Source organism: Electrophorus electricus, chromosome 19 (genome assembly GCF_013358815.1).
Source record: "Electrophorus electricus isolate fEleEle1 chromosome 19, fEleEle1.pri, whole genome shotgun sequence".
In the NCBI taxonomy this organism is placed as follows: Eukaryota; Metazoa; Chordata; class Actinopteri; order Gymnotiformes; family Gymnotidae; genus Electrophorus; species Electrophorus electricus.
In genome coordinates, this window is record NC_049553.1 from 8,768,856 (window position 1) to 8,796,031 (window position 27,176).

Consider the following 27,176-nt stretch of genomic DNA (forward strand, 5'->3'; position numbering starts at 1 on the left):
TGGACGGTGAAAGGTCTCCCCGGAACTTCAGCCTTTGCGGCTGTCACAGTTTTTAAATTGGGGTTCGGTCCAATATGGCGGCAGACGGATGGAAATACTGATGACAGTCCGAAAGATCGCCTCGATTTGTACGATGGTAGGTTTCATTTCATCCCTCGGTTTGTCTTCACCTGCTCGCCAGCTCCTATGTGTTTTTGAAGTAGCGCTGTCCTGTCCACTGCGCCTAGCCCGTCTTTTACCAGCTCTTGCTAGCAGGCTAGGTAAACAGTTAGCTACTCGGCAAGAAACCATGTCACGTAAGAGCACATCTCGCTAGCTAACCTTGCAGAAAGTTTGCGAACCAGTAAGGTTGTGCTATTACCAACACAGCGGTGGAAGCATATCATTTTCGTTTACATGATTTTCTGTTGATTGCTCAGTTATTCTTTTTAGGGGTCAAATGAAGATATAGCTAGCTGGGCTTAGCAAGTTAGCTCCCTAGCAAACAGCATAACTAAGCTAGCAGGTAGGCTAACGCTAGCGTAGGGGTGGGGGGGGGGAAGAAATCTGGGCATAGTTTGTGTCCAGGCATGGTTAGCCAGTGCGACTTCACGCCAAACTTGTCGAGTAACTGACGTTACCTGACCGCCTTGTTTACAAATACGTACTTTATTTGTCAAATTATTTATAGCTAGGATGTATACGTAGATGTTGCTTTTAAGGAAGCGATCAGCTGTGGTTTGTGGGTTTTTTTTTTTTACCCTTACTAGCTAAAGTGTGCGCTGTCCACAAAGCTGAGTGTTGATTTGCTTAACGTGTTATCTAGAAACTAGAGCAGAAATAGTTTATAGCACTATTTTATATTGCAGACAGAGTTAAGTCAGCCATAAATTATTCAAAACTAGCTTCCCTGGCGGGGTTAACACGGTTGTCTGCGTCAAACAAGCATAAGTTTGCTCTTGTTTTGCTGTTCTGTGCTGGAATGTCCCGTTAATTTTAGGTTAGCCTTTTTATTGATGTTCCACAACTGTGTAGTCGTGATTGGCAAGACTGTGGCCTTAAGGATATAAGAATAACCTTTTCACCTCAGCACTTAGCTGATACCTACTGTTTGTCTAGACTTAACAACTTATTTATACATACATACACACATACTTACATACAATGACCACCTGTTAGCCACAATCCTGTGTGATTAAATGTCGCTTTATCCAATATTGCAATTCACCATGCTTGACATCACAATTGTACTATGAAATGGTATCTTGGCTTTGAGGAAATCACAGTTGTTACTTGATTTTTAAATACAACCACACTTGATGCAAATACCTTAATAACTTTATACATACTGCATAAACCGATGGATGTATGTATGAATACATTAAATAGCCAGACCTCACCTACCCTTTTAAAAAGTGTAATAAACAGGTCATTCATAAAAGAGGCCAATAGAAACATGAGTATATAGAACTGAGTGAAAAAGGATTGGTAACCTATAAGTACTAGGCTATAGAACGGATGGTTTGTCTATGGATGGATTACAAGTGTAGTAGCCACAGCATACTGTACTGTCAGTTTCACCAATCACAGTCCACAAACAGGATGTTCCTGTTAAGCTTACAAAGTACCAGTGCACTGCTGTTTACTGGGGGCATTTATGATTTACTTTATAGGGCGCCAATGCCTCAGCCTTGGAGAAGGAGATTGGACCAGAACAGTTCCCTGTAAATGAACACTACTTTGGGTTGGTCAATGTAAGTCAAGTCAGTTTCACATCATTCAGTAAATGGAGAGCTGGGCTAAATATAACTTTGCAAATCTGCAAATAAAGTGCTGGTCTAAAATATTAGTCAATTTCACATTTTAAGGAAGTCTGATATTAACTAGTCTACACGTTCCTGACCACACACTTAGTAGCTCATTAGGTTTTAGGTAAGAATGTATCAGAGCCACTTAGTCAAAATGACAGGTTGTAATCATTCATAACTATCTGAAATGAAATACCACTTCTTACCACTAAAGGCTTCAGGCCCATATGTGCATTTAAAACCTTTATATGACACTGAGGTGTTTGACTCCTTCATCTCCCTGGTCTCCCCTCTTCTCTCCTTGCTAATTCACCCACGGTTGCAGTTTGGCAACACCTGCTATTGTAACTCGGTGCTTCAGGCTCTGTACTTCTGCCGGCCCTTCCGGGAGAAAGTGCTGGCCTACAAGGTCCAGCCACGACGTAAAGAGAGCCTGCTCACGTGTCTGGCCGACCTGTTTAACAGCATTGCCACGCAGAAGAAGAAGGTTGGGGTCATCCCGCCGAAGAAGTTCATCTCCCGTCTGAGGAAGGAAAACGGTAAGGCCAAAGTCTGGACAAGGAGGCGGCGCTGGGACCAGGTGGTCAGTGTTGTAAGGTTTAGATGCTTGTTACAAGTGATGGTGGTAATTGGACCATGTACTTCACAGTGTGTAAAGCTGATGTAGTGGAAAGGTGGGTGGGGGCAATGTGCTTTTGAAATGACTAATGACTCTGAGCTTATCAGACTTGCACATTTCCTCTTCATTCTATTAGAGCTGTTCGACAACTACATGCAGCAAGATGCTCATGAGTTTCTCAACTACCTGCTCAACACCATCGCTGACCTGCTACAGGAGGAGAAGAGCCAGGAGAGACAGCAGAATGGGAAGCTGGTGCAGAATGGAGGGGGTGGGGGAAGTGTGAGCAGCACAGGCGAGGCAGAACACGACGAGAAGACCCAGCAGACATGGGTGCATGAGATCTTCCAGGGCACACTCACCAATGAGACGCGCTGCCTCAATTGTGAAGCGGTGAGCTGTTCAGTCAGAAAATTTCAGGGAAGTGCACACAAGGTTTCCAGAGAAATGTGACGTTTCAGAAAAAGGCCCTTCTTGGGCTGTGTAGGCAAAGTCATTCTGAAGATCTAGGAGGTGAAACAAGTGTACATTATCAAAAGAAAACGTTCTTTTTCTGCGGAAACGTTATGTACCACACTGCAATTTTGAAAACCTCTATATTTTTTACTATAACCTGCTGCAGTTACTCCCTGGCATCATCTTCAGATGTATGTATGTGTGTGTGTGTATATATATATATATATATATATATATAATGTGTGTGTGTGTGTGTGTGTGTGTGTGTGTGTGTGTGTGTGTGTGTGTGTGTGTGTGTGTGTGTGTGTGTGTGTGTGTGTGCGCATACACCTATGTAATATGTATACACTCACACATTTATCTGATAATGCTAGATACATTAGCATAACTAACATTCTTACTTAACAGTGCTTTTCACTTACCTTTGCTCCCTGAAACCTTTCAGCAGAAGCAATAAAGTGTGTGTGTGTGTGTGTTTTATTCCCAGGGGATTAGTACATACTGTACTATTAACGCTTGGCGATGTGTTTTTAAGAATCAACGTCAAAAGGCTTCATTTCATAAGTGAGAGGAAGTTAGCCACTGTTGTTTTTTGACAGAGATTCACATGAGCTTCATTCATATATATTACACTCCTGTTGAACACCTAGTACTAATGGACTGGACATTTGGACTGGGAATGGGAATAGAATTCCATAAGTAGCGCTGCACCTTTGGAAAGATGGAATGTGATACTGCTGCTGCTGCTATTGATGATGATGATGGTTTTTCTATCCTTCACCTTAGGTGAGCAGTAAGGACGAGGACTTTCTGGACCTCTCTGTGGATGTGGAGCAGAACACCTCTATCACACACTGTCTCAGGTACACACACACCCGACACTCTTAGAACACACTGCCTGCCTCACCTGTGCCCACCTATACAATCGAAATCTTGTGTCTGCCATGTTGTTAAAATTTCCAAGCAGCTGTCATTCTTTCACAATGTGAAAATGTTGTTATTTCTGTATTAGTGAAATGTGTGTTGGGGGTCTAGATTTGTTGTTTGTATTTTTGATATTTGTTTTATTTTAATTACTTTTTTCTCTATATATATAATAGGGGCTTCAGTAACACAGAGACCTTATGTAGTGAATACAAGTACTACTGTGAACAGTGTCGGAGTAAGCAGGAGGCACAGAAAAGGTAAGGCGTCCTGCCTGCTCGGCCCGAGATGGAGTGGCACACACCTCTTGTCTTTGTAGTTGTTTTCAGAGCAAGCATTTAAATTTGCTGTACAGCCTGTGTTCCTCATGCCTCACTACTATTCAAATAAGCTGAATTGCAAAAAAGGTTCTTCACTGTGCAGAACTCTTATTTTTTCCGTGTAGATCGTGTTCCCACTCCTGTCACTTCATCCTTTGCCTTTTAGGATGCGGGTGAAGAAATTGCCCATGATCCTTGCCCTGCACCTTAAGCGTTTTAAGTACATGGACCAGCTGCATCGCTACACCAAGCTGTCCTACCGCGTGGTCTTCCCTCTGGAACTGAGGCTCTTCAACACGTCTGGGGACGCCACCAACCCCGACCGCATGTACGATCTCGTGTCTGTGGTTGTGCACTGTGGGAGGTAGGCATCCAGTCTGAGCCACTGCAACATTCTGACCAGCCTTGTTACCCAGATGAAAGAGGGGGTCGACCTTGAATTGCCAGCAGATTTAAAGAGTCACACCAACAGCCTATTTAGCCCCACCTGCCTTCTCTCAGCTCTTTATGGTTTCTTAGTTAACTGCTGTTGGTCTTGACAGACCATTTATGGAAAGATGTTACATTAGTGCCACAGCTAGCAGCCAGTTAACGATCAGGCTGCAGCACTATGGCTGATACAAACCATCTAGCAAGGACTCGGGATAATAATAGTAGCATCCTTGTCCTGCTCACTTGTCTCATTCTCTCGAGTTGAAATACGGTGTAATAAAGCAGCGCAAACACAATGCATGGGTCCCTCTGCCCACTGTTTGCTGCTACACACAGCTACTTTCTCCAAGACCTAAAATTATGGCAAGCAAGATTGTTGTCCTTCACATAATTTCACTCCCTGGGCAAGTTGGGCTGTGGGTGTGTCCAGTGGCTTTAAGCCAGACCTCTCTTCAAACATTTACTGGCAAAGAGACATTATTCTTGTCTACAGTCATAAACAATCAAAAGAAGCCAGCTGATGCGTTGTATTTTTAACTACATATTTTGTAGTTTTGTTTACATTTATGTTTCTGTTGCTCTTTTAAAGTGTACAGGATGCTTGCAGTTGTTTTAGCAGTTGTCTTTGCCTTTCAGTGGTCCAAATCGTGGCCATTACATCACTATAGTGAAGAGTCATGGCTTCTGGCTTCTGTTTGATGATGACATTGTAGAGGTAAGACGTAGTGCTCGCTCTTTCTCAGGATCTCTGGTCTGCTCCAGTGCATTCTCTAATTATACACTTATGAGAAGAGTGGAAGAGGAAGTTAAACATGTATTAAAAATATAGACAGCTCTGAAGTCTTCTTGACTGGTGTGAACTGTAGAAACAATTCAAATGTCAAAGTCAAGTGTGTGTGTGTGGTGTGTGCGTGTGTATGTGTGTATATATATATATATATATACGCACCTATCTCTCTCTCTCTCTCTCTCTCTCTCTCTCTCTCTCTCTCTCTCTCTCTCTCTCTCTCTCTCTCTCTCTCTCTCTCTCTCTCTCTCTCTCTCTCTCACACTTTCTCTGTCTCCATATAGATAGATAGATATGAGACACACACACACACACATTTGTTGTGAAGATCTTTAAATAAAACAGGGTACCCACTTACAGCTGAATGTCATCCCATTGATTGAGAACACCTTCAAATTTCATCTTCAGGTTATCTGCTAATCCTAAATGTTCACATACTGTTGCCTCTTGCTGAAGTTTTAGGTCAAATTTATGCAGAAATATAGAAATTTCTAAAGGATTCAAAAATTTTCGCGTGTGTGTGTGTATTTATATGCTCATCAGCCATTACTTTAAAACCACCTGCCTATCTCAGATCCTTACACTTGCCAATTCTTTTTGCTTCTAACACATCAACTTCAAGAACTGACTGTTCACTTGCTGCTTAATCTTCCCCAACCCATTGACAGGTACCATTACAACGAATATAACGATATTCAACTGATCTGTGTTTATACATAAACATTTGTTTAACACCAGGCCATTGAATGTCTGTATTTGAACTGGAATTTGTATTCATACTGGGAAAGGTGGAACAGGAATTCAGTAAAATTTTGTGTTATGGGGTAATTGTTTTTTTCCCACCTAACCTAGTTTTGTTATGGGTTCTTGACTGTTATTTGTCTCTCTGAGTAGTGTGAAATTCAGCAGTGAAGAATTGTTTTTAAAAGGGGACTTGCTTTGTCTTGCCAAATTGCTTTTGTTTGTCAGGAAGGTTGTAAAGAGAGCACAGGATTAGCTGTGCGTTTCTCACACCAACATCAGCCATTGAGAAGGACATGGATACACATGTTGCGGAAATGGCATCGTTTTACTGGGTTCCTGTGACCACTACACGCATTCAGTGGTTTAGTCTTGCTAAGCCACTGGCCTACCACCAAGGCAGAATAAACAACAGATGGAACATGGATTTCCCACAGTGAAGAGGGTCTCATGTACAAGGCTGTTCTGTCTCAGAAAGAGTGCGATGTTAAGACTGATGGACAAATGGTCTGGCCGAAGTCCGAGCATACAGTGTTTTAATAAACCTCTGGAAAAGCCCAGGAGCAGTTTGTTGTGCGGCCTGAGCGTACGGTGCACAAAATATTCTGTTCTTGGAGCACTTATGTGTTAAGCTAAAATTCGCTCAGCGGAGCTCTTAATAGAACAGTGAAGCTCCTTTAGCCCTGACTTCTCCTAAGACATCGTACGCGTTAGGGAGACGCACAGATCAGACGTTCACTCCAAAGCACCTTCCCAGCAGCTGATTCTGTCAAGGAAGCAGAGGGAGAGGGAGACTGAGAGCTGGCTGGAAATGAAGGTTCCACAGTGTGAGTGCACAGGCCACCTGCCGCCACTCTATTGGGAGTCCTGCCGGTCCATTTGAAGGGACTTGGGCTATTCTCAAGCCAGAAGAACAATCGGACGGCTGTTCTCCTTCCTTGCCTGTGCTCAGTGGGTGGATTGTTTGTGACAGTCATACTTCCTTTCATACCCCCTAAGCTTTTTTGGAATTTAGTATTGCATCCTTTCCTTTGACTTTGCATTATTTTACAACTTCAGAGTGGCACGTCAGACTGTCACCAAAATGAAAAATTAATCTATACCTCACTTTCTCTTTCCCGGCAGAAAATTGATGCCCAGGCAATAGAGGAATTCTACGGGCTGACATCTGACATTTCCAAAAACTCGGAGTCAGGGTACATCCTCTTTTACCAGTCCAGAGACTGAGCCAGTGGGAATGTGAGAATGGGACTGCATGACTTTGTGAAAGTCAGGGTAAGGGAGAAGGCAGGGCTTGGGCAATGTCAGCATGCTCCGCCCCCATCTCAGACCCTCTCAGTCAAGCCCCAAAGTCATTCTGGCTTATCAGCGAGGCTTTGCACTGGAGCACCAAGTAAACAGAAGACAGGAGCAGCCGATGAGAGAGCGCCCTGGACATGGCAGAGCCATCTCCAGACAGAAGACTGGAAATCCTCCATCTCCGCACTCCCCTGCTTTGTGTTGTTGAGTTACATGCACACATTCTCCATCAGTCACAGCTAAGGAGTCACAAAGAACCTCGGAGAGCATAAAGATGGACACATTTGTATCAGTGTCACTTTTAGTCATAACAGGATGACCTGATCGAAAACAGTGGTGCAGGGAGTTATTGGATTCATTTTTGTTCTGCATGACACCTTGTATTAAGTTTTGTCATGGCAGTGTGGACTACTGTGAAGGTTAAAGGGTTTGGCACAGCACATGGTGTGATGAAGAGATGGTCATGCCTGTAAATGCCGAGTATTCAAGGCTGGGATTGGGAAGCTCTGCCTTACTAGACTTTGATTTGCAATGTAAAACATCTCACATTATTTGCCTACTGGACCACCAGCTATTTACAATCAAGTCTTGTAATTATCATATTAGATGTGGCAGTAAAACAGTGTATCTCTGCTCCATCTCTGCAACTTTAGTTAGTTCTAGTTACACTGATATGACTAGCCAACCCCCCCTTTTGTTGTTGTTGTTGTTTCTCCATGGGAAGGAGGGATCATTTACATGGATGTGTTTTAAGAAGGAAGTCTGCAGGTTGGAGTGACATCTGCTTGGTAGAGCAGAGAGAATTGTGGTTAATGATGTGGCCATTTAATGTGTGAATGAGGTTAGTTTGGCATTTTGGGACTGGTTAAGTATAAGGAGACTCTTAACATTCTGATGTTTATGAGTACAAAGTCTGAGTGCTGTGCGTTGACTATTGAAGTGCACACTTGATGGCATACAAATCATTATGGACTGTAGCGTGCACATTACAGATTGCAACGAGACATTTAGATTTAGTGTGTTATTTTTTTGCTCACAGTCCACTGTTTTGCTACCAAAAATTGGATAAAATATCACTGCTAGATTAGTGTATTCTATTGCTGACTAGTTGATTGTTAACTGAAGGTTTGTTTTACAACAAGGTATCAAGACTTCATTTAGAGACTCAGGTAATTTTGGTTTTGAATGAGTAGCTACTATCCTATACTCATTATCTCAAAGCAAGGGCTCTTTTCTCCTTGACTTCTTGCTTAGTAACTATTTAACTAGATATAAATGGAAAAAAGAAGTGAAGCACAGCATTGGAGTCTGTCTTGTTTGCTCCTTGTGACCAGGGACCTGTTCACTAGCATCAGATCGGGGTTCTCAGCAGGAAGCAGACTAGCTTAGTGGGTCATTAGAACAGCTTAGCAATGCCCAGAGGCTGGCCATGTATAAATTTTGCAAATTCGTTGTAGCGCAAGGAATTCCATAATCATACGAGGGCGTGATCTCTGCTCTACTAAACCCACAACAGCCCTTTGCGGCCACCAGTTATTAAGACAGAGATCATTGTAGCATAGATATTTGTACGTCTTAAGTGGTGTCCCATGTTATTTGGTTGGTTGTCTGTTTGGTTGGTGGGTTTTTTTTTGGTTTTTTTTGTTGGTTTTGTTTCAGTTGACTGCCTGAACTGCTGGTAAGCTTACTTGGTCCCTGGTATTACAGGGGCCTCTGTGGTGAGTGTTGTCCCTGGTATTACGGGGGTCTCTATGGTGAGTGTCGTCTTTCTCGGCACTTGGTCCATAACTTGTTCACAGATGCTAAAGATTTTCAAGCCCTATGAGCCACCCTGTGGCTATGAAAATCTCCCTACAGAAACAGAACACCCTAACCTCCAAGATGGTAAGTCTTCTGTTGTAATTCATCCACCAAATAAGAAAGGTGACAGAACTTTCATAACAAACTGGTATTGTAAGAGCATGTAATGTTTGGCTTTAGTGGGCTATTGTGACCTTTTCTCCATGCATTAAAATGAGCTCAACTTGTCCATGTTTAGTTGGGCACACAACAGGAAAATTTATTGACTGTTCATGTTGGTCTTGCCTTTTTTCATTTGACACTTTTATTTTGGAATATGCATCTGTGAAGATTCTGAACTGACTGCTGCTGTTTAAAGTCCACATCTCATAGCTCCTGTAAAACATGTATTCGGTAATGACTTATGCATGGTATTACAGCTGTTATAAACCTCGTATGAATGTTATAAACAGGAAACAGCAGTAGCAAGTGTAACAATTCAGTGATAATACAAGCTTTTTGATTGACCACTTATGCTGCATCTCACCTTAAGGTATGTTAAGAATGGACCTATTGTGAGATGTCACCAGTGTTTATAACACTTTGTACTTCCATAACAGTCATAACCACACTATTATCGTCATTATCATTCAAACTGCTAGTGTGCTTTAACTGGATTTTAGATTCTAATGGTCAACAAAGGAGTAGGAGGGGGAGGATGCTGAAATTGGATGCTGTTTGTCTCCTTTTGTGTGTGTTCTGTTTCATAATTTATGTAAAATTATTACCTTTATTGTTATTTTTCCCTAGACGTTCACGGTTCTATAGATTTTTTTGTTCAGTTTTCATTCATTTAAACATACCAGCAGTGGTACTGTGGTGATATTACTTGGGCTGATTGTTGCTACAGAAATGTGCAACTGGCAATGGAGTATGAGTCAGCATATACCAGATATACCCTAAGCTACATCACAAGGGTAATTTTATTGCTTGACACCTAATGCACTGATCATTAGAACTGAATATTAGCTAGAATTAGCATTAGCAAGCTAAATTGCTTTATGGCAAATGTGGTTAGGTGTGATGGTGCCTAATGCTAAATCATGCTAACATTCATTCTACTATTGTGTGTGAAGTTTTGTGAGCTCCCCCCATGCCCCCCAACCACTATCTGTTGTATAAAGTGACAGCATTGAGTCTATGTTGGTTTTTAAAAAGTGCACTTTTGACAAACAATGTACAGATTGTAAGAGGTAGAGAGGCCTTGGGATGAAGTATATGGAATGTATGAAAGAAGGGGCATGTTCAATCTGTCCCCAATAAAGACAAAATCAAAAAGACATGAACAGCTTGGAGGTTTGTGTGGGAAGCATCAAATGGCATTAACACCACCTACTTATGGGGAGTTTTCCACTAATGTCTTTGTCGTGACACTGACAAGCTTCACTTAAATCGTTAAAAAAAAATTAGTCAATGCAATTGTAAATATTCTCATTATGAACAAAGTTGTCATGATTTCACATAGAAATGGTTTCATCTAAAGTACATGGCATCTTTTGAGGTTTATACAGTGGGTATAGAATCTCATGTACATAATTATTTACAAAGCTTAATCAGTACTCTACTTATGTAGAGGGTACATTCAGGTGGGATATTTCCAATACTTTGATCTATCCTCTATGTTAGAAGGTTGATGTCTACACACTAACTCGAATGTTAGTTAGATTTTAGTAAATGAATACTAGTCTGGGAACAACCTTCCTATTTGTGGAGTGTTAGTCAAGCAGTGCAGTGTTGGTTTTAGGTAAATAAACCCCTTATGGTTCAGTGGTGTACTGCAGCTTCAGCATCAACGGTGTCTTCCAAAAACCCCTTCATCTTACCATTCCTTCCCACTTAATGTTTTTCACAATGAAACTGGTCAGCGAAGAAATTTTGAAGAGACGGGCTTCTTCTTATCATGGTCACCTGTAAGAAAATAGTTGTAACAGTTTAGGTAGCACCTCAGTGGTTCAGTTTAAATTAAAACATTGCTATACAAAAATTAAGTAATAAACTTTTATTTGAAACTGCTGATAGTTGTATACAAATCTCTAAATGGAAGAAAATAATGAAGACTACACTTCAAACAGCTGCCTTGGCCAGTAGACCAGTCTCTGAAATGTTACATTTATATACAGGTCTCTGTCTACAGCCAGAGACATTATCTACAGTCAAAATCTGAACACACATTATCAGGCCTATTTTACATATAAATGATTTTACTGATGGAGTCATAACATGGCTGGTATAAATGGGACCCTCCGTCGATTTGTTACAGGTTATTAAGACTCTTTCACACTACTTGGTCTTCACTATTGTTTCTACATCCTAATATTTCAAGGGGTATCAGTAAACATAATCTTATAACTAAAAAGCAATAAACTGTATGCATATTGCTCTAGAACAGTGGATTTTAATCCCTGAAGGCAGGTGCGCAGGCCAGGTGAGTGGCAACCAGGGTTCTAGAATGAATTCTAGAGCATGGAGCTAGTGTAAAGGTGAGAAAGTTGTGTAACAAGGTCTTGAGTAAAATGCCTTTGTCAGGTTGCTTGGAGCGACCAGCTATCAATATTTCATTACAAAATATTCTCAGCAAATGCAATTTATAAGCAGTGTAAAGGCTGCTCTGTGTGTGAGAAAATGCCTGGTTATACCATATTTATACACTTAATAATATTTCTGTTGAGCTCTATTGTCATATGTAATTTGTTTTAAAAGAATCTCCCAGATTAACATGTTTTAAAGCAGTGATTATACACTTAACAATGCAATGAATTAGGTTTCCATATATGAGCATTATTAACATTACGAAATAGTATTATATCCACAAAATGGTATCCTGTTGTGTAGGGTGTGTCTGAGAGTATTTGAGTCTATTAAGCAGGTGATTAACGCTGCAGACCACAGCCTGTATGCACACTACACTAACCCATGTAGCGGTCATACTATAGTCTCTGAGCCTGACACCTTGCCAGTGAAAAAGTCCCAGAAGTTGCTCGCTTGCTTGCTGTCCTCTGAAGCAGTAGAGGTGTTGGAGCCCTGACGACCCCAGCCGCTCCTTTCATTGGAGCGCTGCGGCTGGGAGCCGCCGTCCTGTTGGCCCAGACTGAAGTGAGTGGGGCACGCCTGCGCCAGACAGCCCCCCCGGCACCCCTGCAGCTCTCCCTCCTCAGCCTGGAGCTGGATGGGCTGGGTAAAACTCAACAGGTTGTGATGGGAGTGGAACTGCCGCATTTGGGCTATGCACTTGCGTGGAGTCTGGGAAGAGCCTGAGCCTACAAACACACACACACACACACACACACACACACACACACACACACACACACACACATACATACATGTACAAACTGCAAGGCAAGTGGCATTTTGCAGAGCAGACAACACAAGACAAGCAAGCCTAGCCAGCAGCAGGGAATGAGTTCAGCACGTCCAGTCAGAAGTGAGGCTTCTCTGACCCCAAAGACATCAGCGACACTCACACTTTCTTGCGGTGTTGAGGCCCAGGACGTTGAAGAAGACCTCGCTGCTCAGGCTGCCTCCCCCAGCCGAGTCGCCGAACAGAGGGGAGATGGGAGAGGTGGGGTCTATGGGGGACAGGTCATCGCTGGACTGACCCACTGAGTCCAGAGACACCTGCTTATCCCTGCGGGCCCCCATATCAGACTCCACCATCAGACTGCTGCCACTGCCACAGGCCAGAAAAGCACAGATCAAGATTATGGAATACTAATTCATAACATTCACCTTACGTTAAATATGTCACTATGAGTCCTGCCACAAGTTCCTCTATCAAGCTTCAACAATTATTGTCACTGTCCAGTGAAAACCTCTGAACGAAGGAGCCATGAGAGGGCTCCTTCTGCTGGGCTCGTCAGACTCACCTTAGTTTCCTGCGTAGCAGGTAATCTATGACATCTGGGTCTGTCTGGATGAGACTCATGAGCACCTCCTGCTGGAGCTCTGCGGACACCTGCAGTCAGCACATGAAGCCATGCAAGAGGAAGGAAGCTGATGCAGGACGTATGTTTCTCATGTAAGCAAGAGGAAGATGATCCTGTCTACAGGCCAGTTGCACATCTTACACCATTCAGTTGCTCTCTATCAATCCAGTTTAATTGAAAGTAGTTTTAAGAAAAGAATGTGAATCATACATAGTACCCTTTCACACACACAGTGTATTGTACCTAAACAAACCTGTTTATTGTAACTAAACAAACAGTTTTTCTATGTATATAATAGTGAGTAGAGTGTACCCCTCCCCCCACCCCCGTACCGTGAAGAGGCGTTTATAGTGCTGGATGAGGAGCAGAATGACTGAGATGATGGCAGCACTGTCCTCTATGCCCATAGCCTGGGGGTTTGACTCCTTATCTGTTCCTCGCTCCTTCTGGAGCAGGTTGGGACCGAAGATCACCGCCAGGTTCGCCGCTGTCATTTTATTGCCTTGGACCTGGACAGGGAGCAGACTGTGAGGTACACAGCGAAAAGAGCTCCCTTACATTCACAACAAGCAAAGAATAAAAACAAAACCAGACTGTGTTTGTGGCGACTGCTGTGGAGATGTTTGGACAGAGGTGAATAATGTGTCTGTGGCCGTGCTTCCCAGAGCAGACAGAGGGCAGGGTGGCCCAGGCTGGGAGGAGCTCGGAGGCAGGCACTGGGGAGCTACCTCCTGCTGGTCAGGTCCCGAGGAGTCCTGCGCGTGCTCCTGGACTGTGTGCAGTAAGCTGAGAAGCCTCCACAGGGAGTCACAGTTACACGGAGGTAGCAGGTACAACAGCTGCTGCATGTATGAAAACTGATCGTCCCCCTGCAAATCTGCAACACATGTCCACGAACACATACACACCATGCCATGGTTATATACAAGCTCACTGCTCTGAGTGTAGGTGCTCGAGTGGGGATATGTGTGCGTGCGTGTATGTGAGTAGGGCCGTGTTTATGTGTGTTCGTACTGGTGCCGTGCAGAAAGGCACGGTAGAGTTCTCTGGGCAGTAGAGGGTCAGGCATGTCTCTCAGGAACTCCTTCAGCAGGGCTGCCACATCATGGACACTGTGCTCTTCATCTAGTATAACGTCTGTCCCACTGTCAAAGTCGTCTCGCATCTGTGAACACACACACACACACACACACACACACACACACACACACACACACACACACACACACACACACACACACATATCCAATCCAGGCTCAACCACGCTTTCCTCAGGTTGAGGCAGACATAGACATATATACATGCAATGCCTTTCATGCACTATTCTCTCACATGTTCACAAAGGATCTTAAAAGCAAATATCATCAAAGGCAGTAATGTTTTCCCCCATGCACATCAAAGCTGTTCAGTAACAGCAGAAAGCTGGACACACAAACACACAGACGAGCTCTGGTCAGCCAAATGCAAACTGTAATACAAATCAAAATCATTTATACAATACACATTAAGACACTTCTTAGTCCTGGCACCCAGGTGGTGGAATGAACTAACAATGGCTGTTGGCACAGGTGAGATATTAGCTGTCTTCAAATGAACACTGAAGGCTGAAGAATTAAGTCACATCTTCACTGAGTCACTAAACACTTAAATATGCAATTAAAAACTTTTCCTGTCTTCTTTACCACTCTAGCCAGGCTTTAGCCTGACTGTTCTTAACACTAACCTGTCTGTTGTCACACGAGGATATGGATTTGACTACAGAGGCTACAAAAACACGTCTGCTAGTCACTCTGGACAAGAGAATCAGCCAAATACTGTATATGCTAATGTACAAGTCTGCCAAGAAGTCTGTGGAGAGGCTGTAGGGTGGACCACTGGGTCGAACAAGGAAGAGGAAGCGTTTTGTCGCACTAACACTAACTAACACTAGAGTGCAGTGTGAGCGCACGCTTACCTGGCGAACTCGCTTCTTGGAGCTGCCTACACGGAAAATGCCCACTGTCTGCAGCCCTGTAGATGAAAGGCAGATATGAGCCCCACTCAGTCTGCTGATGAGAAGAGCCCCACTCAATGTTCATCTAATGTTCAGCTATTGCTCCATTCTGCCTACGTTCAGGTGGATTAGCACTGAGCCAGCTGGATGTGATCCTTAGTTGGTAAAAAGTAGGTGTGTTTGGCACATCACATGTGTGTTTTCATCATATATGGAATGATGTGAACAAATATAAGTCCATCACATTTCACCTAACCCAGTATGTCTTAATGTGTGGACCTGTGCATCTTCTCTACAACAGCACGTAAACTAATAGCTGGTGTTTTGGCAGACATGATGACCATTAACATGCAACAATTATAACGTACATGACAATGCAATATAGAACTTGTGTTCACATAAAGTATGCCTTTAGCTTGTAGTACCTAAACCTGAACCTAATAAGTAAAAGTGCATAGGTGAGAGAATGGAAACGCTACAGTCTGTAAGGGGTTAACGAGGTGAGCAGACGGTGAGCGGTCTCCTCGTCTCGTGAGCGCGGCGGCCAGCTCACCGTAGGTGTGGATGTGCTGACAGCAGCGCTCCATAACCCGTGGCACCTGGCAGTAGATGGGGTTCAGGCTCAGCTTGGCCTGCGTGCGACCAGCTGCTGACGCCTTCTTCATGTCCAGCTCGTTTGGGTGGGAGAGCTGCAGGGCCTCCAGTAGCCGAGACTGACTCTCCACCAGGTCTGAGATGGAGTCAACCGACAGCCCTCCCTACAGAGAGAGAGATGTGTGAGATAGAAAAGTACCACTAACTTAATTTTTTCACTTCCTTGATTATTATTATAAACTAAAAACACAGATCGCCAAAATCACAAAGGTTTCGTTAGACTCCTGCTTAGTCCTGTGAGGGAGCTTCCTCGGGAGTTCACGCATCAGAGTTCCCCCTTCGTTTTCCACTAGGACACAACGCTCTCACCACATAAGTGGCTAGCTGAGTGAAAATGCAATGGAAAATACATCAGCATGCAATTACTATGAGGGCTGTAGACACAAAAGTTCACAGGCCAGAATGTAAACACATCTTTGGGAGCGCTCTTCAGCTGCCCGCAAGCCCTCCAGTGCCTCATGACAGCTACGCTCCTTTGTCTGCCCCGCGCTGGTGTACAGGATAGGTTCGGGCGGGGTGATTCGGCCCCCTGGAGAGAGGCGATGTCCACTACCACCCAGCGGGGCGTGGAGCACTGTAACCTGAGCTGTTACAGCCACACAACACCACCTGGGACAAACTGCTGTTTCTCTTACCATTATGGCACCGTTTTGCAACTCGGCAAGTGTGAAGTTTTATGATTCTATCGCCCATAAATATAACAAACACGCAGCACGCAGAGAGATATCAGACCAAGTTTCAGACCAGATCACACTCTCATGGAGGGTGGTCCACTGACAAATGTTATTTCTGTCAAGAAAACTAGGCTTAATCGTTTAGCACTACTAATGTAATATTTATACACTCCATTGTGGCAATTAGGCTGGTTAACGCAGTTTAATTGAATCTGTCTAACATATCATAACATTATTTGTTCACTAAAGAACGATGCTCTGCGTAGGTCAGCTTCTTGAGCAAGAATCTTTAACCATGTTTTTGCTCTTATACTACAAATGCAAATATGCTATATAATTAATATAAACCTAAGAGTGTCTAGTTGAACATGATCTTCTTGCACTTATCTGGATCCTACATTATCTCCTTGGACTTTACTTTATCTCTTCAAACACTCGATTTATTAGAAAATCCAGCTTCACCAGCCCCCAGAGGCATATTTCTAAAGATCTTTCAATTTCTGTTTGAGTTATATTTCAGGTTAGCTTTCTAGTGCAATGGACGGGAAGAATGTGGCTCACTCCTGCTTGAAATAATCATGTCCAGGCTTAATAAAGCAAACCCAACCAAGGGAAAAACCCCAGCCCCTAGCAGCCTATGCCCAGTCCATTTTGGACCAACAGCAATACCATAAACAACACTACCACCCATAACACCTAATGCAAATACAATCACACATGTATAACTGCTCGCATACACAGATTACCACACGCTTTCACCCAGGCACATAGATCTGGTCCTAAACAAATACAAACATGGCCACCCTGCACTCGTTTGCAGTTTAATTTGCAGACTGTGTATTTTGTTTTTAGTCTCTTGCCAGATGGTATGAGGCCTAATGACCCCCTGTATATTGTGAAAGCGTCATGTTCAGGTCATTAGTTCCCCAGGGAATGAAAGTATTGTGAGATGATCTGTGCTGGTGTGAAAGTGCTCGTTTTACTCCCTTATTTTGTACCAGACTCGTGCATTGCACGTTGCAGGCTGCATGTTGTGGGTCAGTGTTCTGCTCTCACAGGCCTCCAGAGCCTCTTCCCCCACACAGCCACTAAATGAATCCTGAATTACCAATCAGAATCAGAAGTGTTCAAACATCAAATTCCCTAATCCACACAGCTGCTGTGGTCCTCTAAGATGGAGAACGGGGAATCAATCAATTTGCCCCACTACAATACACCCGATTAAACCCGTCAGCTGATTAAGAAGCCCTTAACGAGCCGCTGACAAGCCCGCGCAGCACCCGTCGAGCCTCTTACCCGTCTGTGGTTGCGGGAGCTTCTGTCCATGAAGCCTGCAGACATGGGCTTGCTGTGGCTCTCCAGTGGTGGCGAGGAGGGTCTTCTGTGAGAGGCAGCCACGCTGCTGGTCTGCTGCCGCTTCTCTGCACGGAAGCGCATCACGCTTGCCTCCAGCTCCAGGCAGTCCCTCCGGCTCTCTTTCACAGCGTCCTGCCGCTGCTTGTGCGCCCGGTCGTTAGCGATCACCTGTGACAGAGGGATCCCGAATGCCTTGGGGGCTCTTTCTGGGGGTAGGAAAGGTAGACATTATGCTTCACTATGCCATATCAGCATGACTATGTTAGAGACTTTGTCCTGCCACCTGCTCGCTTTGTGATGACAGGTGATGTGTGAGCCCAGGCTGAAGGTGACGAGAGTAAATGTAAAGTTGGAATAAACATATGAATGTAGTGGATTTTTACATCAGAAAATAACCCAAGAGGGCCCCAAGTTTCCCAGCTCTTTAGACTGGGTACAGAGCCAGTAGGTTTTGCCTGTGGGTTGTAGGTCCCTGTTGAAATCCACACAGTGCGCATGTAAGATGAGACATTTCCTACTGTTTACACCCTGCATGTTGTTGCACTACATAAGAAGATCTACTGCAGGTTGCCAGGCATGGCGAGCCGAATGCAGAGCTCTCCCTTTCCATCATCTTTGGAGTGCCCATTGTTTCTGTGCTCTTTCTTCTAGACAAACAGGAAAGTGTTTCATCTTTATCAGTCTGTGAGGTAAAAGATGACTTGTTCATATGTCAGTCCACTCACCCAGCCCACAAAGACTGTTACTGAAGTCACGAGCCACGCTGGTCTCTACTCCTTGTTCCTTATTGACCTTTGAACTCCTGTCTCAGTGTTTTTAAGGTATGCTCATGTCTGCCTTCGACAGAGTACTCAAACCCAAGCACTGCTTTGGGAAATGCACTGCATGGAGCGCAAGTGAATATGCAGAGTTTGTGAAAAGCAGACAATATATTTGAGAGACCATTTGAGAATTCTACTATAAAGATTTTACTATTTGACTTCTGTGACCTTCTTACGAATTCAGGTGAGATTCAGAAAGGGAGAGGGTAGGGTAATAGGTTCAAAACATTCACATTTCATACGCCCAACTTTCGCCCCGGTGACCATTCCCTGCTTCCAAATCTGGCAGCCCAGTCATCATGATGTCATGAGTCACCTTTTACATTGGCCCTATGTCAGGAAAACAACCATTATTCTGATGGAGTCCTGCATCAGCACTTAACTGTGTGTCCCTCACAGGGACCTGTAGGTAAGACTCTTAAAGGAAAATTAAGAGTTAAGTGCTTTAATCCAGGTCTTTCTGCATGCTCCAAGTAGTATAGCAGTAAGGAAATAAATAAAATCATATAAAAATATGTATACAAATTCTGTCAAAGAATTTCATCAAATTAATGAGGTATAGTAAACTGTTTATGGGCAGGATGTGGCTTCACTGAAACCCGCTCTGAGGACACACCCCTGAAAGATCAGTAGGACCTGACCAGAGTAGGAAGTGAGGTCTATTGTAGCATGAATGCCCCCTGGAGCACGCCTGTTCTCTCTACTCCCCTGCGCCGCTAACCCCCCCCCCCCCTTCTCGCCCTCCCCATCTCTTTTCCTTCCTGTCTTTCTAATCTTGTGTTGTGTTTACTTGGCCCTTCAGGCTAGTCTGCCCTACTGGCCTGCCAATAATCTGTAAGAATAGTGGGATTAGCTCCTGTTTTTAGACTCATTCCGTCACACCACCTCCATCCATGCATCCTTCCAACCGTCCGATTAGGCTCCTCCCATCTCCCCACTAAACTGTATTCTGTCTTAACCTATAAACATAATTTGCATCCCATTTGCATCAGTAAAATGGACAAAATCTCTGTACCAGGAAACTACAGTATATAGGCTGTGCAGCACGGCCATGTCCACAGCACAAGGCATCACCGGCTGCAGCCAGTAAAAACCCACAGTGGTGCAGAACACAATGCCACAACTCGACATGTGCTGCTTGGCGCTAATGCATCTTAAAGGCCTAGAGGAGATTTGCTAGAAGCTGGCCACACCCACAGCTCCAGGGTCAGAGGACCCCAGGCAGGAACAGCCTTCTAACAACCTCTAAATCACACCATTCAGAGGTGTAGAGAAAGAGAGGCAGAGCAAAGGACTAGTGACTTTAGTGAAAAGAGGACGGTCCCTGTTTTCAAGAAAGATTACTTAGCATCTGGTTTAGATTTAAAGCTCCATATAAGTACCATTTGTTTCTAGTTTTAAAAACACAGTAGAGATTTTATAGAAGTGGCAAGGTAAAGATGGAATGCCTGGTACACTGGCACACTTTTGAACAATGCATGGTGGCCTGTGGTAAAGCTCTGTTTCAGATGCATGTCAAAGTCTTACATTAGGGAGTATGAAACTAACAGACTGAGTCAGAATCATTTCAAAACCAGAAGTAGGTCAAATGAAAGCAGAATTAAATGTTTTATCTTCAGTCCTACTCACACACAAAAAGGTTTAGAAAATTTCTATATGAATTAGAGATCAGAAGATCCAGCATGAAAAGGCAAAAGGGAATCCTCCCTTACCTCTCTCCTTCTTTTCCTTGGAAAAGGAATCAAACTTTCTTCTTAGTGATTTCCTCATCTTGCGAGTCTCTAGATAGGAAAGAGAGAAGAGATGTGTTGTGGAAACCATCCCCAGTAACACACTTCACCATCAGAAAATTGTATTTTGGGTAGTCACTGAAGAGATTCATGTGAGATTCAAAAAGCATTAAATATGATGGTCAAAAACAAACTCAGTCAAAAACACACTGGCATTACTGGAAAGCCTGTCCAGCTTTCTGAAATTTCAGTGACACATCAAAAGTTTAGGAGACACAGCTCTAGAGATATTCTGTTTACCTACTATTTAATCTTAGTAAAAGAAAGAAGGCAGTCTAAGGTATTATTATCACATTTATTACATTTATAAAACTGGACATTTCAGCATTAGTGAGAAGACTAAAATCCCCAAACTGTGTTTAGGGCAAAATTAACTAAATAAAACCACTTCCTGGCTAAATGTAATTGTCTCCGTTAGCCATAAATATTGCTTGAGAAAGAACATTTGTTCCTCAACTGGAGAGCACTAAAAATAAGCCACTGAGCACAAACGTGGTTCCACAGAGGCAGCTGCAAGGCTGCTTTTTATTGTCTATACAACCCAAGGGAGAACAGCAAGGGAGCAAGTCTCTGTTTATTAAACTCTCTCTCCAGTTTTGCTCTGGTCCCAGACTCCTCAGCGCCTGTGGCCATGTAGGCTGTGTACGTTCACACTGGCTATGTGCTTCCCCTTTGGCCGGTATTGGTCATATGTATGTGATCTTACATATGTCCTGAGAATGTGCTGCCTCATTTGTTTTCAGGGCATTCCTGTCCCTGCAGACTGGCCAAAATAACTGTGTTGGTTTTTGAAATAAGTTCAAATGCGGGATGAGAGATTTGTTCCCGAGAGTGGGGTTTAGGCAATATCCAGATGCCAGAGGGCTACTGGAGGGATGTGTCTATCTGAAAGGGAGAGAGAGAAAGCTAGAGAGAGAGAGAGAGTGAGAAAGAGGGAGAGAGAGAGGCTATGACACCACAGTGGGGCATTAGGCATCATGTGAAGAAGATTTAGGTGGGGTCATATTCTCATGACTACAGGAAATGAGAATTTATTTCCACAGCGAATGGCCCTTCCCCCTCCCCACACTCCAAGGCATCATGAGCTAATCTCCCATCAGCGCTTGGGAATGGGGGGGTGGTTTAGAAAACCTCCACTCCCAGCCAAGCCAATGCATGGAAAAGAGAGAACCAGCATGCAGACCAATCACACAGCTATAGACAAGGAAAGCAAATAAAACTACAATAAACACTTTTCAAAATGTCCTAGGCAACACTGCCAGGGAACCGATCAAAAGAAACAAAGACAAATACAACAGTTATGACAGGCTTTCAAATGAGATCCCTTGTGAACACTCCAGTAAGTTTAGTTTAGGTTGGATAAGGACATGGGGTAACTCTCAACTCAAAATATCTATGGCTCATGTCAGTTTCCTCAGAGGTGGCTGTTGGAGCCACGGCGGAGATTCTGAGCAATTCCTCTTTGGGGAAGAAAGCATAAAAGCGTAAATATTCCCACAAAGCTCACTGGCTTTTCCTTATGGGTCAGCAGGAGTGCAGGGTTAAACCTGCTCCCTGACGATGGGCTAAAACGCCACAGAATTAAATGCTCCTTGTATTGTGGAGCTCAGCTTGGCACTTCCCAACATGTTCAGTTCCGATACGAGCATGAGCCTAGAATGTCTGCTTTGATGGCACAGCCTGGGAGGTGCCTTGCTCCACATTTACATAACCATGTATGGCTCCTCCTATATAGTCAAATCCCTTTTCTCTGCATCTTTCTCATATTCACTCTCTCGCTTTCTCACTCACACACAAACACACACACACACACACACACACACACACACACACACACACACACACACACACACACACACACACACACACACACACACAGGAACTACTGTGATCTGTTTACTGTTACTGTTTATGTGAGTTTACTGTGCTTTCAACAAGTTCCAGTTAGTTATCATCTTGGTGAACCTCCAGTAATTACGACACAATATGACTGTACCGTAGTTTATTAAGACTGGAGTGCATTTAAGGAGAGGTTGGAAGTTAATTGCCCTTAAAATGGAAGCCTAAATCTCTCTTAAAGAGGCCCCTTCTGTGGTGTGGTGAAGTAGGAGACGTCAGAGGCTTGTCGTTGGCATACCCCTCGGAATGCTGATCTTGAAGTCCAGGTCTCTCGTCCCCAGGTGATAGAGGACCACTTCCTGCAGACGCGCTCGCTCCAGCTCCGACAGGCTTTGGATGGGCACTGGCTGGAGCTTCACATTCTGCCCAAACATGGTGGTCCAAGTGTGCTCACCCTGAGAGAGAGAGAGAGAGAGAGAGAGAGAGAGAGAGAGAGAGAGAGAGAGAGAGAGAGAGAGAGAGAGAGAGAGAGAGAGAGAGAGAGAGAGAGAGAGAGAGAGAGAGAGAGAGAGAGAGAGAGAGAGAGAGAGAGAGTGTTGGTAAAATCAGGAAGTTGAAAGATACTGAAGACAGGCACAAAATCTTCACATGCACACACACTTCATTTTCTTTCATTAATTAGAGCCATGGGCCATGGTATCATGAATTATTATGTGAAGTTATGCAGTAGTTGCACAAAGGTATTATTACTGTATGCTGTTGTGTGATATTTGCCATAATGGCTCTCACTCTAAACCCAACCATCAAATGTACAAATGAGCAAAGAAGAAGGCTTCATTTCAGACCAGCCAACTTTAAATCCTGGTGAAATCCCATGTCCAGGAGTGATGAAAAGCTGCACCTAAAATGTCCAGTCTAGACAGTCCCACATGTTCTTTTCCATAGAAGAGAATGGAATGTCTGCACAACCCAAACTGGGCTTTGTTTGAGTTCCACAGTCCATTTTGAGGACGCAGATCATCGAGCGAAAAAAAAAAGAATGCTAAAATGTTAGGAAAACGTTAATCCTCCCACATTCACAATTTCATTCAGTCACCACGCAGCTGCTTTTAGTGCCTTCAGGACAGTCTTAGATAAACATAAGTCAAGTGGACATGCAGAAGCCACACACAATCCCTTCTGGCAGTGGGCATCCTGTGTGCAGTCATGTGACGTCTACAACGAAGGCTTTTCTATAGCTCTGAGTAGGTGGCATGCTTACCCAAACAAAGGAGTACTGTCATCTGCTTCCCGTCACCACCAGCTGTTCATTAAGGTTCCCATGAGTCTTAGCTTTTGTATACCTTTTATGTAGGAAGGGAAGGAAACCTAGAAGTTACACTGGGTGATGGGAGTATAAAAACTGCAGAGCGATGCCATCGCTACTCAGGAACTGAAGTGCTCCATGCAGGGCAGAGTGCAGTTCATTACTCAAACCACATGTTGCAAATTAAAATAGACTCTTTAAGGAATTACACCGCGTGTCAGGCACCATTACTGGCTGTAAACCTGCTCTGATTTTTATTTCTGTTGAGAAACGGAGAAAGATGAAGGAAAGGGGTGGCAGCTTGCTAGTAGCTCAGATCGGAGGCCCCTGGCCCCTAGCCACTGGTCCCTAGCCACTGGTCCCTAGCCCCTGGTCCCTAGCCACTGGTCCCTAGCCCCTGGTCCCTAGCCACTGGTCCCTAGCCACTGGTCCCTAGCCACTGGTCCCTAGCCCCTGGTCCCTAGCCACTGGTCCCTAGCCCCTGGTCCCTAGCCCCTGGTCCCTAGCCACTGGTCCCTAGCCCCTGGTCCCTAGCCACTGGTCCCTAGCCCCTGGTCCCTAGCCCCTGGTCCCTAGCCACTGGCCCCTAGCCCCTGGCCCCTGGCCCCTAGCCCTTGGCTTCATGCTCCTTCTCCTGTGGTCCACTTTGATGCTCTCCAGAGGGTGGAGGGGAGGTCAGGGGCTAACACTTGGCAGACAGAAGTGCAAAGAATCATTAACATGGGGGTGACGCAGAGGCTGTGACCCTGAGTGGGCGACCCAGAGGTAAGCATCCCGTACATTAGTCATGTTGTATGAGCTTGGACGAAAAGGTTTTGGAAAAAGGCCCTTATCTGCTGGGACATTTATTTTAATGATAAACTTAAATTGCTATATCCTTATTTGACCATGTCTTTGGTATTGTTTTATCTCCTGAATGTTTGCTATTATCTCTCTCCTTTTGTTTTGTTTTTTGAGGTTGACTAAGAGACAGCTTAGGTTTGGTTTTAACTGGTGATTCATAAAATCCAGGCTTCCCATAAAGGAATTTTGGAAAATGGGAAACAATCCAACAGGATCACTGTCTGCAGTATTACCCCAGCCCTACAGAGCATACTGCTGTAACTCGGATGGAGATTGAAATGATAATGAAATGGCAAGGATGACTCACATATCCTCATCTTCTCTTTAACAAAGGCTGAATTGATAATGTTTGGCAAAACCCTTTAACAGGTTCTGTTGCAATAGCTGTGGTTAGATAGGTGCCATCAGAGAGCCACCCAGCAGTCACTACCATAAATGCACAAACCACTACTCTATTCACAGTAGGTTTCCTTTCTGTCACTGGCGTCAGTTTGACTATGACAAATAGGATGTGCCCCGAGGCCGAAACTGCTGAGTTTGGTCCACTAAATTTGGAGCACGGCACGTCCGTTTCCCGCTCTCGACTCTGGGGTCGCTTCCGTTACGGTCATTGTCATACACCACCTGCTGAGCAGCTTAGGGTACACTTTAAAGTTCAACATTTTTTTCTCTCTGCAGCATTCTGCAATCTGTGAGAATGATAATGATTAAGTTCAGTTGAGATGGATCTCACTATAACAACACAAATCCACATTATTCATAAACTCTTGTTCTACTCAAACAGATTACACACACAACAGAAGGTCTATTAAAATTATCAAAAGGCTCCATCAATATGAACCATTAATCACGATTATAGAATCAGGGTACTTAAGGTTATATAGAAGCATATGTTTTAGGCCCTCAGTAGCCTTTCAGTATTAGCTGCAATCTATTTGATAATTGTATGTCATCCACACTGAGTAATGTTGTGTGTCTTGGCTTAGTAATCAAAGCAGCAATTAGCCAAATTGGCCCTTGTTATAGTAGTGAAGTAGTTTCCATCCAGGCTGTTTCTATAGAGGTCTTACTCTCTCTTTCTCTCTCTCTCTCTCTCTCTCTAACTTTGCCCCAGAAAGTCAGGAAAGAGGGAAAAAAAAAACAATATAATGATGTACTTAAAATACTATTAAAAACTACTCCACCAGCACATATCTGGTGTGTATGTACAAGACTGTGAAAGTTCTGCTTAAGGTTTTGGATGTCAGACTAGCTGAGCGCATCTCAGCCTCCCACTGTTCTCAAGCGCCTTCCGCACACTGACGCCCAGCAGGGCACTTTGAGGGGAAGAGGATACTGGAAACTGCCATGGGACATAGTGTTCACTCCAGCCGTGTGTTTCCACCACAAGCACACCCCACACACGGCCAAAAAACTAATCGCTCATATCAACATATGCTAAAGCTCTTTAAGATATCGCATTGTTCACGAGATCCTGTTTGTCTCTGGTGGACTTCGAGATCAACGAGCATGGTACACATTTTTCAGCCCTGGGGTCATAACCTTATGGTGGTTAAATGACTTAAGCTCTGTGGTGCTGTCACTACCACGGAGCCAGGTGAGCCGAGCTGAACCCAGTTGAGCTGAGCCCAGCCGAGCTGAGCTAAGCCGGCACACAGATTTTACAGCCTCTGTTCTTCAGAAATTCCCTCTTATCAGGTCAGCAGGACTAGGACTTGATTAGCAGGTGTACAGTAAAATCACCAGGATTAAACTGGCAGCTAAACCATTCAGACCAGTCTGGGAAATGAGGGACCTAACGAATGCTAAAGCGCATAGATTAAAAAAAACATATGCAGATTTAAAAATAAATGTTAACAACCAATTCTTTGCGATTGCAACCAGTGCTTGTGCATGAGTTTGTGTCCACAGAGGAATGGTTCCACTGTGGACACAAACTCATGCACAAGCACTGGTTCCTCTGTGCTGACCACAGAGGAACAGATATTGTTCACACTTGCTCTGAGCACATCTTAAATGCAGCAAATGCTGAAATAGTGAAGGAAGACGCTAAGCACATATAAGGTTTCTCACAGTCCCTGTACCGATGAACCGACTGTGCCTGTATGATCCTATTTATCAATGCATAATTGACGGATCTCAGATTAGAGGTCTTACTGATTCAGGTTCGACACATGGCTGTGGATCAGCAGCCTGGAGGGGGGCAGTGGTGAATACAATCCCTGGATGAACTCAGCATTAGAAGAAGCTTTCAGGCTGGGACAAGGGATCTACTCAGGCCACTTGCTGAATTCCTCTGACAGTATCATCCTTATCCACTGGTTGGTATTCATTACGATAAATACACCACCAGAGCAAGTCCAAAAACTTTAAGGAGTGAGACACTCATCACAATTTTGAAAGTAATATAGTTTAGATACACAGTAAGTGAAGGCGTACAGGCATCTGATGGATAGAGAGGCGAGGGATGCAGTCGGAATTTAAGGATATTTGGGTGTAGCAGAAGCACAATGGATTCTTTCATGAAGAGGCATTGGGCGCTTGGTGGAGGACAGGACTGGCAACTAAAGGGCCACTGATACAGTGAAGTCACTTGTTGAATTGTGAAGGATGTTACGCTCTTGCACCTGTTAAATAAGCCATTTTAATTTGATAAACCAAACAAATGGATGGGAGTTTAATAAATGAATCATAACTTCGCAAATGTGAACTTATAAATGTTTTCCTTTCTTTTTACGTCTTTCTCTCAGTCACATGCACGAATAGAAAC

At 44.0% G+C, this 27,176-nt stretch overlaps 2 protein-coding genes across 8 annotated transcripts in view; one reads left to right on the forward strand and one right to left on the reverse strand.

The window, feature by feature from the left end:
• The first annotated feature begins 44 nt into the window (after positions 1 to 44).
• Positions 45 to 10,484, forward strand: usp12b (ubiquitin specific peptidase 12b). The gene is made up of 9 exons (XM_027008725.2): positions 45 to 136; positions 1,653 to 1,733; positions 2,113 to 2,326; positions 2,543 to 2,799; positions 3,649 to 3,725; positions 3,963 to 4,046; positions 4,273 to 4,470; positions 5,175 to 5,253; positions 7,192 to 10,484. Exons 1-9 carry the CDS (start codon positions 89 to 91, stop codon positions 7,291 to 7,293), a joined length of 1,140 nt encoding a protein of 379 aa, XP_026864526.1. The 5' UTR covers positions 45 to 88; the 3' UTR covers positions 7,294 to 10,484.
• Positions 5,649 to 27,176, reverse strand: part of arhgap36 (Rho GTPase activating protein 36) — a 32,172-nt gene continuing 10,644 nt past the window's right edge. For 4 of the 7 annotated variants that reach the window (XM_027008718.2, XM_027008721.2, XM_027008722.2 and 1 more), the window contains 12 exons: positions 22,556 to 22,712; positions 20,341 to 20,409; positions 17,748 to 18,013; positions 15,677 to 15,881; positions 15,085 to 15,140; positions 14,145 to 14,295; positions 13,859 to 14,007; positions 13,463 to 13,639; positions 13,071 to 13,159; positions 12,669 to 12,874; positions 12,154 to 12,461; positions 8,990 to 11,112 (listed from right to left, as the gene is read on the reverse strand). In XM_027008718.2, the coding sequence (XP_026864519.2) occupies positions 11,041 to 11,112; positions 12,154 to 12,461; positions 12,669 to 12,874; positions 13,071 to 13,159; positions 13,463 to 13,639; positions 13,859 to 14,007; positions 14,145 to 14,295; positions 15,085 to 15,140; positions 15,677 to 15,881; positions 17,748 to 18,013; positions 20,341 to 20,409; positions 22,556 to 22,712 (1,905 nt within the window). In that variant the 3' untranslated portion in view covers positions 8,990 to 11,040. Of the gene's footprint in view, positions 6,833 to 8,989; positions 11,113 to 12,115; positions 12,462 to 12,668; positions 12,875 to 13,070; positions 13,160 to 13,462; positions 13,640 to 13,858; positions 14,008 to 14,144; positions 14,296 to 15,084; positions 15,141 to 15,676; positions 15,882 to 17,747; positions 18,014 to 20,340; positions 20,410 to 22,555; positions 22,713 to 27,176 lie in introns of those variants that run through there. The other 3 variants (XM_027008719.2, XM_027008720.2, XM_027008723.2) reach the window with 3 other exon arrangements.

What these genes read in the sequence shown, in the direction of transcription:
- usp12b (XM_027008725.2), top strand. Translation starts at nt 89, where the DNA reads ATGGAAATACTGATGACAGTCCGAAAGATCGCCTCGATTTGTACGATG. An exon ending in AAGCAGGAGGCACAGAAAAG is followed by an intron (nt 4,047 to 4,272) that starts GTAAGGCGTCCT and finishes TTTGCCTTTTAG; the next exon opens with GATGCGGGTGAAGAAATTGC. An exon ending in TTGATGATGACATTGTAGAG is followed by an intron (nt 5,254 to 7,191) that starts GTAAGACGTAGT and finishes CTTTCCCGGCAG; the next exon opens with AAAATTGATGCCCAGGCAAT.